Raw genomic sequence first — 22,575 nt, forward strand, 5'->3', positions numbered from 1 at the left:
TTTACAGAATCATTCACGCTAAAACATTTTCTAGCTTCCACATAACAGAAATATCATTATAAAGACAAGACTTGTACCCATGACTGAATCGTGATTGTTAATGACATCCATGAACAAAATATCCTTGTTACAACTACTGAATACTTCAGCCTATTGCTTAATTTGTTGATGTTCGTGTTTCGCATGCAAACAAGAGCAGATAATATCCACTTGCCTTAATGGACTAAATATATAGATTTAATTGCAATCAAGTTTAACGCACTTCTAAATAAGAGGGAGACACGATGGGCTAATAGTTTGGGCACCGCGTCGAGCGGTCCGTGCTCGAGCACTGGAAGAAAAGACAAGAAATACTCTGAACTGAGTGACAGTTTGGGTCAATTGGCCCGCCGCAGACTTGACCTATACCTGCTTCAACGTACACAGAATTCAAAGCCGTGCCAAATAAATGAAACTACATGCAGCTGTTACGAGGAAGGAGCCCGACAAAAGCGTAAACAGCGTACGCGACAATGTCAAAAAATGCTTTGGATAGTTGCTCTACATAACACGGCTGCTTAATCGAAGCTTAAGCCAAATAGGAGTTAATTGTATGATTGGCTTAACTCATCATAGCTGCCATAGCTTGCCATAGCTTTCTGCGGTCACACGGAACCCAAACGTTTATATATTCAACGATTATTCTGCGAAAACAGGCGGAAAATCGCCTGACACTATGGCTTTATTTAGGAAATTGTCAACGAAAATATTTTGCAGCTAAAATTACTGTGCGTTGCTTTGCAAGACTTCCGACGAATCTTGGCAACCTACGTCTATTGCAAGTTATCTATTATGTACGGGTGACGGATATCAATGGCTTTCCAAAATAATATGAACATTGGGGCATTTCTTTTGAATAATAATAGATATACATGTCACGCCCTGTTAATAGATGTGTTTAAATTACCTCAATGTCTACTGGCCTACTGAAAGAGTAGAACCGTTCATCGCCGTTAACCTGACTGCCAATGTCAAGATCATTTGTGATGTTAAAATTCAGATTAGGAGACGAGACCGCGATGTACAAGTTCCTCCTATCCACTTCTTCTACCATCACAAGGCAAGGAGCCTGTGAAATAAAACATTAAAATGTTGCAAATATAGAATATGGCAATTTAGAGCAGCAGCGTGGCCGAGAAGTCGGGCAAGTAGTCAAATAAATAAGTGTGACGAAATCTTCTCAGAATTATTAAAAAACCCGTAAAATCAAATTGGAAAATTTTTGAAAAGAAGGATTATTATTGTTGTTGTTTTATTTAAAATTATGGCCGGACAATCAATCAACAACTTTATTAATGTGTCAAAGGAATTCTAGCCGAGAGTGAAACACTCTCTACTAATAGGGGACACATAAAATAAATAAAAATAATAATAAAAAGACTTAAAATTGATATTTACAATAAAAACAGACTAAAATTTAACTACGCTATTTACAAATAATTTCAATAACAATTTTAAAATAAGCTAATTCGTATTTAAAATAAATCATGTACTACATAGAACGCAGTTGTGACATCCATGTTGAAGAAAGCTTCTCGGGCAAGAAAGCTATTCATGTTTTTTTCTGTCGTCTGGTATTGTTGTGCATTCCCATTCATTAACACTATCTAGACCGGGGGGGGGGAGTGCCTGGGAAATATTTGGTAGGATATGTTGTTGTGTCAGGAACTTGACGTTACCATGGAGATAGCATTTTGACAGACATGTTTCACCAAATTTTTACTTTTTTGTGTTCTTAATAATGAAAATTAACTTTATTGCAATTTTTTTCACCTTTTTATTTTTTTGTACCTTTTTATTGATTTTGAGTACTTTTTAGTAATTCTGGGTGGTTTTCTATCTTTTTGTTAAAATATTGAAATCTAAGATGGTGGATCCAAGATCGCGGCTGTTTTGGCATGATGATGCAATTGTCACGTGATGTGACGTCATTATCCCACGTGACGTATATCAAAAGGTAGACATACTATATATCCTCTAATTGTCATTGTGATTACTTAAATATTCTGGAAATAACGGAGAGGGGGAGGGGAGGAATCCGCATCCCCCCCGTCCAAAAAAGCCCGGTCTAGATAGGCTTACCGTATTTATTCGATTAAACGCCGCCCTCGAATAAACGCCGCATTTTAGAACAGAAATATTAATAAAAGCCGCCCTCGAATAAACGCCGCATCATGATGCGGCGTTTGCTCAAAAAGCAAATGCAGTAACTATCAAGTTTGAGGAAGCCTAAAATAATTATTTTCCTTGATGGTAACAATGTTTTAAGATAATGAAAATGACCTTTTAGACAAGTATTACAACATGTTTGTTCCTGTTTTTAAAGTTCAAATGTTCAGTTGCCATGCTGTTTTTTGCACGAAATAAATCGAATTTTAAATAAACGCCGCCCTCGTATAAACGCCGCCCTCGAATAAACGTCGCACTGGAATCGCGAAAAATTTAATAAACGCCGCGGCGTTTATTCGAATAAATACGGTAAGTAATTTAATGTATGAGGAGTTAACATAAACTTTAAAACTATAATTGTAAAGTCTTTACTCGACGAGGAACTACACAGCAACTAGATTACAGATGTTTACCTTGTTAACACGCCTAATAGGACCATTCCTGAGGCGGGCATCTGTTGTAAAGAACACATATCCATACTGAGTCTCACCCGGTCTGGGACAGTCATTGATCTTTACGATGTGGACATCTTCGTCTTTTTGAAGCACTTCATAGACTTTGTTGTCCGCGCTTGCTTGTCTGTCTGCCAATACCTTTATATGAAAAAACAAACAAACATGAAATTCATATTCGTTGTAACAACAGAAAAGTAAAACGATATTAGTCTTATTTGAAAACAAGAGACAGACTTTACATTTAGTTTCTCGGGATCACAAAGAAATCGGAGAACAAAAATAAGTGATTTATATTTAAAAAAATAAATTACAATAAGTTGGTGTCATTTGACAGGGGCGAATGTTGCATTACCCGGACGACATTTGGAGCTTGATTCACAACTATGGCGTATTCATACTCTCCGTCTGTTGGATTGACACCATGGTCCAGCCATGCTGTGGCATATCGAGCCGATGTCTCCCTTGCTCTTCCTCTTTGGTCCCTGGATTTTTGGAGACTGATCTTCGTATTCAGTCCTTGGCTGTTAGCTTGAGGAATGTAGTAACTGTTGCCTTTAAGTACAAAAGGCGAAACATAAATTTGACCATGTTGAATAATTAAGGTGGCTGAACACAGTTTTTGACACTTGTGCCTCATTTGCCATTTTTCTAAAACCGTTAATCCCTGGGTTTCCAAAATTGGCAAGACATAAGTTAAAGGGATGGACTTCTTAAATTTGATAGCAATGAAGGCTGCGGGGCGCGCGCAGAAACTGTGTTAAGCTACCTTAAATTTGCTTATTTTACATTTAAGTTTTCTTAGTTGCTAATAATTATTTTCTTTAGTATAAACAACGGGAGCGGAAAAATTGAAACTGTATTGGTCTTGATAGTACTGATTTTTCCATACCGTGATAGACGAACAACTCTTAACTAAACATCGAAATTTACTGGTTTGACACTCGTAACTAATGGACACATTACTAATGGACTTCCCCAACTCGCATCCTACAAAATATTATATTATTCAACTAACGTAAAAAAGACTTTTCCTGACGATCATTCCTGTCTGCGTTCCTTTTGTCACTCAATATAAGTTTGCACGATATCTGTTGAGCGTTGACGCATGATCAGACTGAATTCTTTATTTTTTTCCTCTCAGAAATTGTACGAGTTCCTGTGAGGTAAGATTATACTAAATAACATTAACATTAACATTGCCTAAATTTATTTATTATTTATTTATTTTGATATATACAAGGCTAAAAAGAATTAAAACAATTAAAATGAACCGAACGTTTTCGACATGTTTGTCGTCATCAGGGTTAAAAAGCCATTCGTGATTTGCATGGTTTTTAAACTCACGTTATTCCCGAAGGGAAAAACTGTGCAACTTAGCAATTTACTTGTTTGTTCAAAGTTGAGCTCCTTTGTTGGATGATTAGGCCTTCGATAATTAGGCCTTCGATTTATTTATTTATATATTATTTTACAACAGTGGGTGCTTTCTTTTAACTTGTTAAACTGTCTCACTGATATGCTGACGTAATTAAGCTGTTCATGATAAATACCGTTAACATCCATGAGTGTAGCGGCATAGTCGTCTGTTCCAAAGTCATTTGGCACTTTAGTCAAGTCAGTGTCGAGTGCGTGAGTTGTGTCGTTTATGCGAATCGATGATGGATTGCTAACATCCAGGAGCTTGGTCTGGAACAATGCAGTCTGAAATAAAACAATAAGATATGTCAGATAAGACCAACCATTAAACCGTTAGTTTAGCATATTTTATATTTATTTTTATACTTTCAATTTATATAGTTTTACGTATTTTTTCGGTTTTTCGCAGAATACCGCAATCACCACATGTAAACACGCCGGACCAGCAGAGCGCTTGAAGCGGCACTCTCGGAAAAACTTTTGCTGTTTTATCCGATTGAGCTCAAATTTAGCACAGTGATAGAACGTTTTATCCCAAACAATCGTACGATTTTTGTTTTTTTGAATTCAACGGATTTTGGCGGGAAAATGACGTCACAGAGCTAAAGGCAAATTTTTATTTCCTTGTTATGGCACAAAAAGCTCACGATTCTGAAAGAAATCGTTAAGATTAAGTGAAATGCAAAAGAATTATTCAAAAATCTTAATCCGCTTTGAAGATATAAAGATTTGAATTTTGTAATTGTTCTAGCACGCGAGTAAGAACCTAACATTTTTAGAACCTGTTAGGCTAAAATGTGCAATTTATACCCCCTTTTAAGAACCTATTCAGCCTTAAAAGTGAAAACAGGTTCTTATTTTCAAAATTGATTAAAAATGTTTACTTTTGGAAAAAAAGTTTGGACAAGGCATTACTGTACATGTATATAATGTAATGTTCTGAATGAAAAGTGCTTTATTTTTACATAAATACTTTTGTGGTATGCAAATTTTATTCAAGGAATAGTCCGAAAACCACTAAAAGTTCTATGAGAACCTATTAAGAACCTAAATAGCCTAAATTTGTGTTAACTACCATTTATGTAAGAACTTAATTGTTTTCTGACCTGGAAAAATTAGGTTCTTACCCGCGGGTTTTTAATGTATAGCAGAAAGTAAGGAAAATTTGTCATATAGTTAGGTATTTAAATGGGCTTTCTAAATATATGTGACATGCCGGCTGACTCATGTAACGGCTGACTTATCTAAATGTCTCGGTATTTATGTAAATGATTTAAAAGGAATGCATCATTTCTACAATTGGCGTGTTAAAGGGGTTTTATTTTGTAAGAAATGGCATCGAAATTGTAACTTTTTCTGTCAAAATAGGTAAATAAAATGGTAAGGGCTTGAGAAAAACAAACACAAAACAAATAGATAAAGATGACAAAACATCTAGATATGTTTCTTTTCGTTGACTTGGGACAATTATTGGTAATAAAGCACATTTACAGATACACAATAGACCATAACTGCTTTCTACTTATTAATTAAAAGCACACGGAAGGTACACTCCTCGAACGCACTCGACTGTTCATAGTTGTCCGCAAAATAAAATAACAAAACGAAATCTTTTGTCACTTTTTTACACATTCATACTGATTTTTTAAAGATGCAATGGGTCTTGTCCGACCAATCTTGTTATGACCGTCATAACATCATAAGACCATCGTTTAAAACATTACTACAACTTACAGCAATTATGACAATTATGATCATTATCATTATTACCATAAAAACATTTATCATGACATCAGTTATTTATTTGAGAGCCCATCTTGTTGGATGGCAATATTATAAATGTAAGTAAGTATAGCTTTTTGTTTAGTTTAGCGTGAAAATTCAAACAGACAAGCAAACGAACAGATTAACAAACCAATGAATGAATGTACCTGAGTGATATTAGGCGAACTCTCTGTTGCGGTTATACCCTTGCCCAAACATATGATGACGTAATCCGCAAAAAACACGCTCTTTCTGAAAGTGAAAGTGATGTCCAGTTGAAAGGCACCGTTCGGGAACCGATACGGTGGCTGTGAAAAATCCATTCCAAACATGCCAGATGAATATTGTCCACCACCAACCAACGTTAGTCCGCCAGCAAGCTCCATGGGTTGGTAATATCTGAACGGGTAATTAAAATATCACCTGGGTAATTGCATTACCATAAACGTAAATTATAGGCAATTGTTCCAAACAACAACTTGAACTCAAAATCTAAATTAACATCTCGTAGAACTGATATTAACCCTAGGGCAATTCCAGGTGGTTTGTTAATAAAAAGAGAGTGGGAGGGAGGGATGGTCGGGGGAAGCAGAAGAAGAAACAGTTATGCCAATTTGGTTCCTGTATGTATCTTTTTATAAACATGTATTGTTTTGTTTGTTTCTTTTTCTTATTTATTATGATAATTATTTTTCAATTTTTATTATGCCTTGTACTTTTACCTCCTAAACTTTTCCAGCCTTAACTTAAATAATTTTTCAGCAGAAAAGCAGTTTTTTCCCTCTGTTCCAAACTTTTCATATAATAATGGGTTTTGCACCAGACCTTGTTTGAAATGGAACCAAACGCTATAGGCTTTAAAAGCCCTATTACCAGCCTCATTTCTTCGTTTGTTTGGCATTTTTGTCTTTCTTATCGTGACTAAACTAATTTTCATACCTACGGTTGTCGCTAATCAGCTGCTCGAGATTCATTTTGATTGTTGTAGTACCCGGATGTCGTGTCCAGTCCCACCCATTGTCGATATCGTGAGTTAGAAGCGCCGCCTCACTATTGGCAACTAGGAGTGCGCCGTGACTCTGGTAAAGGCCAAAAACATTCTGATTTCCTGATGCTTCAAAGTCCCAAACATATTTGTTGAATCCTTTAACACTAACTGCCCAGTCGTCTCTTCTTTGGACGATAAAAGCTGCATAATTTTTGGTCCAGCATCCCTGGGGAGAGCCTTCTGCTGCTATACTCATCGTAGCGGCTTTAGAGCTAATTTCCTCAAGGATGTTAATTGAGCCAATGGAATTCAGATAATAAATACTGGTAAAAATTTTACCGTCTCCTAAGTAGTCGTTAACCTCACTATCTGCTGTATCGTACAGTCGCAAAAACATCTTGACGTTTTCAGTGCTTATGGTAATTTCGCCCAGGGAGCCATCATCATTTTCGGCTGGAGCAGTGGCACCAATGTAGGCATAGGCAGGAAAGTTCTTTGCCAAAATTGCACGACTAAATCCTGGAAATCGACCCGAAACGCTGTTCGGAGTAGAGTATTTAACAGCGACAATCCTCATTGACTCGAGTCCTTTCTTTATGTGTCCACTTGTTTCGTCACCTATTAGAAGAATGCACAATCTTAGTTGAAATAACATTTATTACACTCAAGTCTCTCTAAGACTGACACCGTTAGAAGCAGCACAAACTGTAAGTCTTGTAACCGACTGCTTCTTCCACAAGTTAACTCGTCCACTGTGAAGTGACATCAAGCGGCATTAAATAGGTCTAAAACTCTTTAATATTTCTTGCTATAAAAGCGTTTTGACTGATAGGTAATAGGATTTATGTGTATTCCTCGCTCAGCCTTAAATGATTGTTAAGGTAAGTTAACCAAATTTCTGTGGGCGAGGTAACTTGTGGGTAAAGTGACAGTGAGGATGAGGTTTCCTTTCAAGCATTGTTTGGATATCTGAGCACACTTGCACATGGAGAAGGGACTTGTACTATATACAGCAAGAATCCAATGCATTACTCCTTGTAGAATTTTTATTTGTCAGGTTTTGGTTCAATTTTCTAGCTGTAGTAAAACAGATTGTTTCCTCAAATCGTAGTTGCTGTTCCATTAAAACGATGTACCGTTCGATCTTTAAACCATTAGTGCTTCTCAAGATTCAGTTTCAAAGTGTCGGTTATACGTTTAAGAGAAGCTTTTAGTGTCTCAAAGATTTTTTTAGTTATAAACAACGATTGAACACTTTAAAGACCAACCCCAAGTGTCAGTTTTAGAGAGAGTTCACTCTATACCAAGCTTTCAGAAAAAAAGAACAGCAACATCATAAATTAATGGTCTTTTCTAAGGTGAGATGAAAATTATTTCGACGAATATCATATATGATACTCACTAAAAGCAAATGGTGTCCCACTAAGCAGGTACTCAATAAGTGCAGCCTTGTGAAGAGCATGTGGGGTGTAAGCAGAAGCATAGAAACTGTTGTGATGGAAACCTAAGTAGTCAGGCTTTAAAGTTCCTGCAAGTCCTTCATTGGGCGAGATAGCATTGGCGTACCATCGACCAAGTGCCTTCATGTCTCGTATTTTATGCTGTTGTTCTACTGTTGTAGAGGTAGGCATCAAAAGAACAGCAAACAACCTGTTGACGTAGAGTATACATAGGTGATGGTTGTACAGAAAAAACAATTGGATTGATGTTTTTGGGTATAAAAGGGTGCATCATACATAGACATCGCGTTTACAAATGTTAAATCAAAAATCACCTATTTGCCTCTTAAAGGGTAAAATTGACCATTTAACCCTCGGACGTTCAAGAGATTCATAACCCCACCGGGTACAAGGGAGGGTGAGGTGGATGGAACCCATCCCCAGGATTTTCTGTTCTATTTAGGCGCAGCGAAATTAACTTTGCACTGAGTGCAAAGCTCTACATGATGGCAAACGTTTTTTTGGCTGTGACGTCATATGGCGTCAACTGACGTTGTTAGAGACGCCATCTTGGATTTCACCATTTTCTTAGAAAGTCTTAAAATTACGGAAATTGATGCTCAAATCAAGCCAGAATGCTTATGGAATATAAAATTAATCAAATTGTACAATTTTGTTTTAAAAAATTGGAACAAATTGGCATCCACTCCCTCCCCTTGTACGTCCGAGGGTTAAGAGACGAAAATAATGAGTTACCTCCATAGTGAAATGGTTCTCAAACGATCAGCAGTTGTACCAGCGTATTCAAATGGATCTTGATAAATCTCGCCGAAGTCGTTGTACCATTTCATGGTAGCAACATAGTCAGAAAGCTTTCCCAAGGCTTTCAATTCTTTCTTCAGGAGAAATACTGCATTCATGAAGCCTGCGCCGGCGTTGTTCATCTCATGATCCAATGATCCGAGGCCACTGCCTTCAGTGAAACCTAAAATATATCATATTGGTTCGTTTACATACTTTATTAATTATCATTTACAAAGGGGCTTTTTAAAAAATGCTGTTGTTACTGATAATCGTTAAATGGGCTATGTCATACGCAAAACCTTTTTGTAATTTTTTATTCTTTTACAGCATTCTTTAAGCAATTTACAACACTTTACACCTTTATATTACATTTAACTGCTGACAAAATATATTACACTTCATCCCTTATAACCGAAAAAAAAAAAAACGTGTCGTTAATTATTATTATAATAATCAAAACTATAACAAAATTCTCGAACGTGATTGGTTATCAGCAGCCCGATTTGAGCACTAATAGGACAGTGTACGCGTCATGCTTGTAATTGGACAGTGTAATAGGACAGTGTACGCGTCATGCCTGTGTAATTGGACAGTACGCGTCATTTTGCGCGCGCTGCTGTTGTGCATTTCGTGGAGTAGACTGTTATGTTTTTCAATATATTTATAATGGAGTTTAACCGAAGATAAGTTTAATTTGTTTCTCAAATTTTGTCATAGTTTTGATTAATTGGTAACTGGACTTCGTGTCATCCAATTCTGTCTTAATCATACTCGTGATTAAACAAATCGGACTCCCGCTTCGCGGTCGTCCGATTTTTTAATCACTCGTATGATTACAGACCGAATTGGACTCCACTCAGTCCTATTACCATTATTTATAGAAACTTTACTGATAACCTGTTTTTTTGAAATGATTATGAATATTTCCCACATTCAAAAACACACACCTAAACACAGACTCGCATTAACACACGCTTCATCACAAAACACGACTGATCCTGATGTGTTCAGATCTGATGCGTGAGGGTAATGTGTCAAACGATGCAAGATACGCAAGGCTTGGGTACGCAATACGCGATACGCAAGACTTGGAAAATTTAAAAGCCAAAAAAGATATCGACACCAATTAAAAACTAAAAATAATAGTCTAGTTTTATAAATATCAGTATACAACAGCGCTGAAGGTGGGTTATCAGACAAGGTAAAGAAAGATAGTAAAAATGTTTGTTAAAAAAATTCTCTCTTAGAAAACCCACCTTGATCCTCAATATATTCTAGAAGTAAAAGTAAGCGTTGCCATCTCGATTCATTCACTGCCTTAATGGCTTCCTTCACCTTTTCTACCGTGTAATCCGGAGGTGTTGTACCCAGAGTATCTGTGAATGTCTGTTGGAACTCAGAGTCGGCACCCACTATTTTCTGGAGAGGAAATATAATTAGAACCTTTAAGTGCTATTTCTGAGATTTTAAAATATTATATCTTAAACAATATTTTTTACTCATCAGCGCCTCTTTTAAACGTCATTATCGAAACTAGGTTAAAGATCTGCGAATTCATAAGCTTCCAAATAAGACGAATTGGTACTAAGATTAGTTTCTTAACTCAACTCAACTCAACACAAAGGAAAAAGCTCCTTTCTCTCATTCTCTTCGGAAGTATTTAGGGGCCGACTTGAGAACGAACGGTGCTACTCTGTCGCGTCAGTGCGATGTAATTTATAAGCGTTGTCTACCTTTAAACAACCGAGCCAGACGGCTTATGCAGATCGTAAATAAAACGAGAGTTTTGGGGGTTTTTTTTAATTAGAGGAAAACCAGAAAAACTTGAACAGACTTGAACACAAAACAAAAAAAAAAAAAAAAAAAAGAGAACTGCATTAGATAAAATGAAGCACAATACCTCTATAGCCTCATTCTTCGCGGTATCATCTCCGTTTAGATTAGACAGTTGATCAGCGGCTAATTCGTCTATATCAATTTCACGTGATCGTACGTGATAATCAAGGGCCATTGGAAGCAGAATTCTTTGCATGACCCTGCCAAACTCCTCATCGTTAAACTCAGATGCTTGCGGGTAGAGAGGTTTGCCTAAATAGTAAACAGTTAAGTAAGCAATTGATTGAATTCTACCGAATTAGATTGATTGAGGGACATCCTATGCATCGACTTCCGTTAATGCATTCCACAACATTCTATCGAGATTCCACAGCAGAAATATAGCGAATTTGTAGCACCCTATACTACTTTTTTTCCACGGGGCACCCAAATCCATAAACTCACACTTTGTATATCAGGAAATATTTTTAGTCTGTGATTCTCTGCCTATGAAACTTGGATAATGTAATGGCAGTGAGAAATTGTCTGTTGCCAGTTGTTTAAAAACAAACCAAAGATTGATTGGACTAAATCTTAAGTAGTCGTGAAAAGTGAGATTTAATAAGGACAGTCCTTAATTTATCTCACTTACAGTGTCAAAAGTATATGTTCAGATCAACCGAGTTCCCCTCTTGTTGTGAATTGCTGGCAACAATCCAGCATTACAATACAACTGGTCTTCAACCTGTAAGTTTTTAGACTGCTCTTATTTCAATGTGAGAGCACAATTCCTTCAAACAAGAAACCCCATTTTTCGTTTTATACATTGAGATGCAAATGTTTATCAAAAATAAGTGCCCACTTCTGAATAATCGTCCTGTCTCCTTTGCCCGCCATCTCTCGAGCTCCCGAACTAATATAAGCATCGACCCTGGGCACTAAAACGAATTATTACACATTGTTGTCACTATCTGTCTTCTCATTGGCTAAGAGCCTACAACTAATTCTGGGAATCAGCACAACGTAAAGATTATTCACTTATCTGCTAGAAGATAAAGTGAATAATCTGTAGATTGCGCGTGTAATGCATGATTTCAGCGAAGTAAAAACATGGCTCGTTGATTCGCTTTTCCAACCGAGCAGGAAATTAAAAAAAAAAATGGTGGACGATAATAACTCAAAAAAACACAAAAAGATCGACAAAAGTTGCGAAGGAACTGTTCCACAAACACACTTTGAGGAGAAAAACATTCAGGAGCCGGACGGCACAAAAGGGATTAGCACAAGTGTTTAAATCCTTATGTCGTTATTTTTCTAAAATAATGTATAATATAAAATTATTAGATTCGGGTTTTGTGATATCCAGAATTTAATATCAAGGTCTCGGTAAGTGTTATTAGCCTCAGCCTTCGGCTCTGCTGATAACACTTATCTCGACCTTGATTATTCCGGATATCAAAAAAATCTCATCCAATTATTGTTATGGTTACAACACCTTCGCAAAGTTTTTTTCGAATCATTTACCTGTGATAACTCCATCTATCTTTCTAATTGTCAGCTGTCCATACTCTACATGTGCCCTGTCCACGTGTTCTTGTAAAGAATCCCATCTTTTCTTCGCATTCCCTGTAAACTGCACTGAGCTCTGTGACTGTTTAACAAACCAGTTTTCCAAACGCTTCTCGACCAGTGTTAAGTTATTTAATTTATCCTCATCGGGAGTAGGCTCGGTGATGGCTGTCGGGGTGGCCTGTTGTGATCAAATTGATAAATGAATAGAAGTAAATTAAAGGAGCTCTAACTTCAACTTTGATAATGTTGCTTGACAGTTCACAAATTAAATGCCATATAAAAATAAAAAATGGAATCTGTTGTGTACAGTAAAAACAAACAAACAAACAAACAAATGTAATGTGATCTTTCTGTCACTGTTATGTAAATAAACGGCTACACATGTGGCCAAAAAGATCCCAAAATGGGAAGTTTTGTTTTGTCCCAGCAAACAAAGCTCAGCCAAAGCAACGCACACTGGTACTTCGAAAAAGTAGTGTTTAATTTAGAAGGAGCAAGAATGCATAAAAATGGAATTTGATGAGCACAGTAAAAACAAACAAACAAATATAAATCATTAAAGCACAACAAACTCGAGTTGAGACTCTCAGTCTCAATATAATTTTTTTTGTGCTGACCATAAAAAATTACTTCATATTACAAAAATTACTTTGCTTATTGCAACAACTCAGTTAGTAAAACAGAATGCATCTTTCATGTAGCACGTACTCTTAGTTCATGAGTGACTAGAACAAAAATCGCCCAAATGGCTCAATTAAAAAGTGCTAGAAAAACGGGAAAGGGACACAAAGTAATGTTTTAACTTTATTGTAGCTTTCCCAAGGGAAAACGAGATATTTTCCGAACGAATTTGCAATCCATAGAAACACACGAAAAGTACAGTATGTGGCCCTTGGTCCGGACGAAAAAGACGCGAACGTGTATTTCTCAGCTTAGAAGAAGAGCAGAGAGCTGAGATTTGTCCTGTAAGTTACCGTGCCATCCAGCTAACATGTGAAAAGACGGCCCTTGGTCCGGACAGCACACAAAATTTACGCAACAGTTGTTCAAAATCTAATCTAAAGAAACTTCTTGCACATTTTAATTTTAATATATGTTTTAGTGGAATTCAGAAAAAATGAAATAAAAATTTTAGGGAAGAGAGCTTTATTTCATCTCATCAAGAAGTACAGTAAATATAAACTATAGCGCTTATCACACTGATAAGCGTGATTTACAAAGTTTGAATTAAAACTTCTCGTTTTAGTTTTACTGTTGCAAAATGAAATTTATTATGCCTTAGAGCTCAAACAAAAGGTTTAAATTTTGTTACACTCTTTTTTTTTCAGTATTTTTTAGCTTGCCACCTTCAGAAGTTTGAAGTTATATTTGGTTGCCGTCAGTGCCCGGACCAAGGACTTAGTCATGAAAATTACTTAGAAATTTTAATTCGTTACTTTGGACGAAAGAATATTTCCGGCTATACATCAATTCTTCCAAAAATTAGCTCTTTTAGCGTTCTCATTTCGGATATACAGGAATGAAAAGAAAACAAGTTATTTTGAGACGCCATGAACAAATTAATATCGCGCGAACAAACTTCACCTACCTTCACGTCGACTTAAAATTCTCGACTTCACCGCTAGCAGAAAAGCCTTCGAGCGAAGTTTAGTCAGCAAAAAGATCAAGAAATCTTTGGAAAGGTTCGATTTTATTAAAACTTTGTTTCCTATCGAAAAAATGCACGATGAACCGAATATGTCCGAACCAAGGGCTGTCCGGATTTAGGGCTACATACTGTAATATTCAGTATGAGTTCAGTGTAATGATTTTCATTACTCATTTGAACATTAGGAATTTGAAAGAAGTAATCATTTTATGCGAAAGACACTTATTGTGATTATGACTTAACATGCTTCTGTCATGTCAGTACCTGACTCCAGCGGTAAGTTTGCTGCCAGAAATGGTTCGGGTTGTAAATCCCATCACCAATTGTTGGCACTATCTTGTCCCTAGACTGTCTTCTTAAGTTGTCCACCAAGCGCAGAAGGTCAATAAACAGAGGATTAGTCGGTTCGGAAGTTTCGGGTGCAGTTATTATCAACTGATCGATATCGTGGCCAGTAACCAACATTGACTCTTCGTAAGAAACCCAAATTCCACGCCATCCCTAAAAAAACAAACAAACAAACAATCAAATAAATAAACAAACAAACAGAAATAAAAATTAAAAATTCTAATTATTAGTTACCATTGTTTGTTACTATTAAATGTTATTTCTCCCCTGACCTGTAAAATTTGGAATTTAGGCTTTCTTTCAAACAATTCAACGTCAACTTAACGGAAGAGAAGAGGTTCCTATAAAAGATTCGGAAAAGCTGACTCATTACTTAATTTTTCTTGTACACGTACTTGCCTAAGACTAGTGTGAATACTGAAAATAATCAACTCATTCTTGGAATATTTCACAGTAGACGGGTCGCTCTAAAGCCTGGTTTTTACTGGCGACGCAAGCACAAGCGCAAGGGAATCAGCTCTTATTTCACCGTGAAAACGACTACGACACAAGCAAAAGCAAAAGCGCATTGTAGTTTGATGCTTGTGCTTGCCGCAAAATTTGTCTTTTTTGCGTGATTGCACCTGTGCTTGCGCCTTTGCTTGCGTTGCTAGTGAAAACCAAGCTTAATAGCCTATATAGGACAGTTCAACCGAATAGACAGTTAAAAAAAGAGTTCAATGTCTTTTCAAGTTTCGTCTATTCACATAAAAGAAAAAAATAATCTTTTACCTTGAAATCCAGACTGATATTAAACTGTGCGACAATGACCGGGTCGGCTGGCGTGGTTAAAGTGTCAACAAAAGAGACGTTAAGTTCCTCGCCAGCACGTGGATCAGTATTGTAAAGCCATAACTTTATTCCACCGTTATTAAGCTCCTTATCTTCAATAATCTGAAACACGACAAAAAGGTATATTATCGCCATTTTCTACGTTAATAAGTTCGGGTCGTGTATTCTATTCCCCTATTCCCCCATTCCCATTGCAATCCTCGAAACACGACAAAAAGTATATTATCGTCATTTCTACGTTAATCATTTTGGGTCGTGCATTCTAAAAAAATTAATGTTTGGAATTGAATAGTTACACTATGAGTCCAAGTTTTGTATGGAAAAATAGTCAACGAGGCGCTGCGAATTTGTCGAGTTCACTATAGTGCATGGAAAGCGAGGTTGGGTAGTCTTAGGGTTAGACACGTTAAATGATTGAGTCCAAAAATTAAGTTTTTTAGCAAAAAAAAAAAGAAGTTTTCTTTCAAGAGGAAAAGAGAAGCGCTTGCCAGATTGTGTTCTTAGCTACCAGCAATTATACAATAACCAAGCTATTGCACGCGTTGTGATTGGTTGATGCCTGTCATCTATTAGCGTACAGACGCACAGATGACGTCACGGGGTGGTGTGACTCGTGCGCGTGATCAGAGTTCATAGTCCAAGTCAGAGTTGTCAGCAAAGTTTTCAAACTCTCGGGGCCACAACAAAGCAAAAAAGTTCAGCTAAATTACAAATCTACAATGTGAAATAATACACCAAGCATCGTTCACTTTTCGAAGCATCTAACTGGACTAAACAGGCTTGAAGAAAACAGTGAATTATTCGAGAAATTATCCAAATCTGTATGAAAGTGTTTGACCGATGTTGTACAGTTGGACGACGCCACGGGAAACAAAGAAGGGGGAGGGGAGAACAACTTTCCAAATGGAATAAAGGTAAGTATTTTCGTTGACCTTTAATTTCCCATTTTTCTGTTTATTTAGTCGGTTTAACAGTGGTTTCGTGGTTACGGAAACTTTATCGTGTAATAAAAACAACTTTAGCTCACCGGTAGCGGCATTGCTCACACAAAGTGTACCGAAGTCTTGTGTTATTGTATAAAACATCAGTGACCCACTCGCCAGGGCGGTGGGGGGGGGGGGAAAGAGTGTATCTATATAATCAATAAAGAATTTACGCTTCCCATCAAATAGGTCTATAACCTTGGAGTTTTTTCAGCTGTCGTACTTCCAGATGAAGTGAAGTTGTTCTGTTGACTGTGAAAAACTTGCAATTACTAACTTTTTTCTTAAAAAAAACGGAGGGCGGCTTTGATTGTAAAAGGGGAATCAATGATATTTTCTTTCAGAAAGCCTTACCAGTGAGGGCAGAGTTAATTAACTCTGGTGTGGGTAAAAAATAAGTGCGCCATTGTCCTGGTGCGAAATCCTAAGATTTCGCTCTAATTGAACATATCACGTACCCCTGAGGGACAAGCGCATAACCATCACGTATAATTCATTTGATATGAGTCGGCAAGAGACGATTCAGGTTATTTAAAGAATTTGTTTTTCAAAGTGATTATTGTTGATGAAATCAGCAATTAAGGAGAGGCCTAGGGTCATTGGATAAAGATTTCTAGACACATCGACCAAAAATATTTCCAAACACATCACTTGGGTACTTTGAATAATACATAGATATTTAAGGGGACCAAATATATTCGTTAAACATTTTTTGGAAGCATGCTATATCTGACTTACGTTTGTAGGGAATGAATGTGTGATTGTATCTTCACTCTCCCAGGTCCAATTTAGAGATTTTGCTCCTTTTTTAAAACGCACAGTTGTAAGCTCTAGGGTTGATGTCGGTGAAGCGACGAAATCACTCAGATCAGAGACATCCTCGAAATCATAAACTTCAATTCAGAAGAAAGAAAAACATAGCATTTAAGCGGCGTACTTCAGTAAAGGAAAAGATAAATTGATGAATATAGAAAATAGATTAAATTTGAACTGTAAACAGAGCAATTACCTGTCCTTGGAGCTGCCTGATTGGCTTGTACAAACAGAAAAAGGAGGACCGCAAAATGCCAAAAACGCACCATTGGCCTGAAAAGCAAAATGATAACTCAATGGCAACCACATATAGTAAATTTATTTAAGGGATAATTCACTCTGAAACGGTTAGTTAAATGGTTAAACCTCTCTTCAAGAATTCGCTATCTTTTTGTGCTTGTTCGCAGGTTAAGTTCGTTATAGAATAAAGGGCATCATTTGCTTTCATCTCATTTCAAGAAAGAGCGATCTTACCTTGTGTCCCTGATAACTTTCTAGAACGTTTGCTCTTCGCTTAGCACTTTGGTAATGCGAGATAGCTAAGGTTCTGCTGTTTAATTTATATCAGCAGAGTCTTTCTGCTTAGTCGAATAACTGATTTGTTTCCCAAGATTTTTAACCAATTAGATTCCACTTTTTCACTAAAGAAATACATTTATCTTTGATGAGCTAATACTAAACAGCTCCGATGAATCGAAGCGGGACCAAATTTTCATTAATTTGTAATACAAATACCTTTGAACTTTTAACTTTATGTTTTGATTGGCCAAAAACCCCACAAAGCCTTTTTGTGCTTGAATAGCTTAATCGTTCCCCGCAATTCTTAGCCAATCAGGTACCGTATTTAAAAGAATGGGATGCATTCAAGCGTTATGGGCTCGTAAGCAAAGCAACTTTCACGTGAAGAAATCGAAGAATCTTCTATTAATATTTATAATATGATACCTTTGAACTTGTGCTGTTTAAATTTGATTGGTTTAAGTCTTCTTAAAGCCTTGCCATGCTTAAAGAACTTTTGAACTTTTAACTTTGTGTGTTGATTGTCAAAAAACTCCGCAAAGCCCTTTTGTGCTTGAAAAGTTTAATCGTTCCCCGCAATTCTTAGCCAATCGGGTACCGTATTTGAAAAAATGGGATCAGTGCATTCAAGCGTTATGGGCTCATAAGCTAAGCAGCTTTACGTGAAGAAATTGACGCACGAAGAATCCAATATTAATTTATAATAAGATACCTTTGAACTTGTGCTGTTAAAGTTTGATTGGTTGGATTGCTCTCAAAGTCTTGTCATGCTTAAATAACTTTCCTAAACCCAAATAGTTACCAATTAGAAAAAAAAAAAGATTCAATTTACCTTCACCAGTCAATACCTAACCTTTGGCTATAAAGCCAAACGATTTTAGCATTTTTTAACAAAACCTGCCTTTGAACTTATGGTTTTTAAGTTGTAAGGTCAAAGGTCTTCTCAAAGCCACTCAATGCTTGAATAGCTTTTGCTGGTTTCCAGCGAATTTGACCAATTAGTTCCCCTTTTTTATGGAAAGGAGTACATTCATCTTTCATGAGTTTTTACGTTAAACATCTGCTTTGAAACGAAGAAAAGTTTTTATTTATTTAAAAGAAGATCACCTACGCACTCCCTTCCCTTGGACAAAAAGTAAGTAAACAAGCATATTGTTCTATCTTTAGGTCACAAACGGGTAGAAATCTCTTAAACCCTTAGAGCTGAGCGACCACCTGTCGTACGTGACCATCCTAAGCGAGCAATCTCTTTGACTTGAAAACAAGTTTGGTCGTGTAAGGGGTTTTAAGCTCTCTTTTTATGACCTGAGTATAGTTCTCATTCGAAAAATTAAGGACAAAGTTTGATGTTGCCTTTTAAACTTTGGCAGAAATGTTGTGAAACTAATTCCTTACCCGCGTCAAAATACACGTAATTAAGTTTGCATGGATAATTGGTACTTTATTCTCGCACAAATAGATTGTAGTTGCTTAAGAGCCTGTTATACTATTTTGCTGGGCAAGAGAAGCACGAAGTTCTTTTTCAACTTCAAGTCTATGCTTAGGTAAATTGGGGACTGTAGGAAATTTGGAAAGCTGAGATTGCAAACGTTGCTCTTCGTGGGAACAAATTAGGGCTTTTTGCTCGTCGAAACACGTGGCTCTCACAAAATGGATAACGCCTGAAATGCTTTCTTCTAAGGGTAATGGGAAAAGTTGATATTCTGAAGTAAAATATATGCCAAAGAGCCGACATTGCAAAGAGTTGAGGGCAGATTTTAGAGTGAGAATCGCACGGATTGGTTGTCACCCAAATTAAGAAAGTGGAAATCACGATTGCTTTGCAAACTGTGTCCTTTCCTTCGGAAATCGAATTAAGAGAATTTTTTTTTTTAATAAATGAAGCATGTAACGAGAGCCCGGAGATGACTACTAAAGGGAGGGCGCTGGTTATGTTTAAACATGTTTAAGGCTTCGAAAATCATGATCAAAGGACTTACTGCTTCGTTGAATATTGAACTTTCACCTATAGTTTGCAACTTACAGCATTCGCCGCATTTTAAAAGGATATTATGTACATCAGATATAATTATCAAGTTCTTAGTCATGTATCATAAACCTCGGAAAGAGCCTCAAGGCTATATAGATCCCACAGCTTTTAAGAAGAATAAACTTCCTATACATCCCCGCAGAATTACATTTCTATAACAGTTTTCTTTCTCTTTTTACCACCTCCCATTCCAATTTTCGCTGAATATATTCTTCAACATATCGTGGGTGGCAACTCTTCGACGGTTTAACACCCACTAGCTGGTTACATGTTAGTTTTAGGGCAGGTTGGACTTGAAATCACTAGCAGTGCTAATTGGCGCACGTGCGCCATAAAACTCATAGTAAAAAACGATTGTAAAACGATTGATGGTTTCGTTTGGGTTGACACCATTTTCCGAATTCTCCAGAAGTTGTCGTTCACAGTCTAAATATAACTCCCTTTGATAATTGTAAATCAACACTACACAAAAAGATAAACGTGCTTTGCCGGGAGCTGCCACCCACCCTGCCAACTGCTATCTCACGGAATTGACAAAGGCAGGAGGTAATACACATTTTCGTTCTAGTCTTATAAGTGCAAGACTCAAAACTAAGGCATGTTTGAAAGGGTTTCAAAGAGTTGAATTTGTTCCACACTTTTTCTCCTTGGGATCGAGAGGGCAGCAATCTCATGTGTGAGACGCCCAGCCGTCTAGGAAACTACTCATTAAGTATTCTTAGGGCTTCGCAGAATTGGTTTTATCCAAGACCAGAACTGAAATTGTTTTGAAGTTCTTTACAAGGGTGCAGAGCCGAGCCGTATTCATCTCTGGTGGGTTTATGAATTTGAGAAAATTGCTTTTTAGGATACAGCCCTATAAGAGTATTTATTATGCCCTGTGGCGACTGGCTTTGTTTTGAGATTTCATTGTATTCTTAGTTCCTCATGCAAAGAATATATGCTCGTGGTTCTTCACTCTTGACGTTGATTTATCAGAGTCGTCACTAGTACTAAAATTATGTCTTTCCTCAATAATTAGAAATGGCAAATGAGGAATAAGGTATTTAGCATCATTTAATTTTTTGATGCCTCTGGGTGCGTTTCGTGGCGTTTCGTGGTCTCGAATTCAACTTCTCCACGCTTTGTAAAAAGCCAATTGATCAACCTCCTGTCAGCTGGGGGCTCTTAACTGTTTATTTTTTGTTTAATATTTTTCATATAGCCTCAGGCGTCTTCCCTGGCGCGAAGAGGGTAAGCCAGTAATATCTGTTCAATATAAACTCCCCCAACGTGAACACAACCTTGTATACATGAGGTTACTTAACCTTGAATTATGCAGGTATTTATTTCCCGAAATCTCATATTACTGAATACCTTTAAAAATAATTGCAGAATAGCTCGATTTAAGTAAAAGACAAAATAAAGAACTCCCATAAAAGGAAAATTAAAAACTATAAGAATACGTCTACGTTAAAGCGCCTTGTTTTATATTTATTATTATTTAGAACTTCCGTTCCATCACTGAATTATATATTCCTTTACATAATCCTTAATTCAGTTCATTCCCTTTAAAAGTAAAATTTCGAAGCCTGAAATTATTCTTTCTTTTTTTACCAGTTCTAAAACAGGGGTTTATGAGGAATGTTTTCGATACTTTGTTAAAATCATCATCATCATCATCCGTCCTTGTTACGCAAAGGGACGGATAATGCCTCACTTAGTTAAAATCGCACAGAAATATTGAATACTAACTTTTATTCGCAAAATAATATTGAATAATTACTTAAAATCGTATAAAAATCAGTTTTCTTATTTTTAAAAATAATGATTTCTAGTCACAGAAAAAATGAACAATGAACATAACTACTGATCCGAAATTACAGATTGAATACGTGCTTGAACTAATCAGCGGAAGTCATGGTTAGAATATTCCACCTCAATCCAGATAAAGTAAGAATGCCTCTTTCTTTATTTATTTTTCTAAGAAGAGTTAAACATGCTAAAATGAAAACGGGTTTTTAGAACAATTGCAAAGTCATAGACGGCTATTTAAGAACTATTCGCATGTAATTTTAAAAATACATGTATGCCTCATAAATTTACAAGCAATGTGTGAGAATTAGGCGATTTCTTCAAAGCGGATTTGAATAAAATTATCGTTGAACCACTTTTATGAGTTGAGAGGTTTCAACCAGCTTCTAGCTTTTACTTGCTGCGGGTACCCAATTTACAAATTTCCTCTTTCGACAGGCTTTACTGTGTAATGGATGCGGGTGTACGAACTGGGCTGATTGCAAATCGTGATGTGGTATCCTAAATTTAATGATAAATGGAAAAATAAATTTCCTTGTGCTGCGTGGCACTTGTAAAAGTACAAAAATATAATAAAGTTCTCACTAAATGAGTTTAAAGTGGCCTTTAAACTCTTTAAACTTTTGGTTTTCATGGCGCAAGCGAGCGTTTTTAACTGAAATCCTGACTTTCCACTGATGAAGGGCTAAGCCCGAAACGTCTGGAACTTTTAACTATTTTAAAGGGGGCACTTTAAACTCATTTAGTGAGAACTTTATTATATTTTTTTATCCTAAATTTAAACCAACAGTAAGAGACTTTCTTCCAATTAACCCTTGAATCGTGACAAAGGAAATTTGAAAGGAAAACCTGTTGCGTTTATAAGATGTTATTTCGTGTAGCTTCACAAAGCACAAAGTTTTGAATCGTAAAATGACTATAACTTAACCAAAAAACATAAAAAATAAAAAAAATAACAATTGAAAATAAAAAAACAGAAAAAGCTATTACAAAATTTATTTTATATTTAGGTGAATTTTACTCTCAAACCATACTCGAATTTTAAAAGCTGCAGGCCCTTTAATGTTATCCTTCGTTGTGTGAATTATTCTGGGGTTTTTAAATTTGTGTTTGGCTTGGGAGGAAAAAGTCACCTAAAAATGCATTTTT

The 22,575-nt window shown here is 36.5% G+C and overlaps 1 protein-coding gene across 1 annotated transcript; it reads right to left on the reverse strand.

Annotated features, from left to right (window-relative positions):
* Positions 1-937: 937 nt before the first annotated feature.
* On the reverse strand, positions 938-17,353 carry LOC144637462 (chondroitin sulfate ABC exolyase-like). Its single transcript, XM_078496521.1, has 15 exons — positions 17,281-17,353; positions 17,010-17,164; positions 15,229-15,390; positions 14,374-14,610; positions 12,414-12,639; positions 10,975-11,162; positions 10,331-10,493; positions 9,027-9,255; positions 8,234-8,481; positions 6,783-7,449; positions 6,011-6,242; positions 4,214-4,364; positions 3,016-3,215; positions 2,622-2,801; positions 938-1,108 (listed from the first exon to the last, which is right to left on the reverse strand). Exons 1-15 carry the CDS (start codon positions 17,351-17,353, stop codon positions 938-940), a joined length of 3,282 nt encoding a protein of 1,093 aa, XP_078352647.1.
* Positions 17,354-22,575: the final 5,222 nt, after the last annotated feature.

This window comes from Oculina patagonica, chromosome 14 (assembly GCF_052425735.1).
Source record: "Oculina patagonica isolate OP01 chromosome 14, crgOcupat, whole genome shotgun sequence".
Classification (NCBI taxonomy): domain Eukaryota; kingdom Metazoa; phylum Cnidaria; class Anthozoa; order Scleractinia; family Oculinidae; genus Oculina; species Oculina patagonica.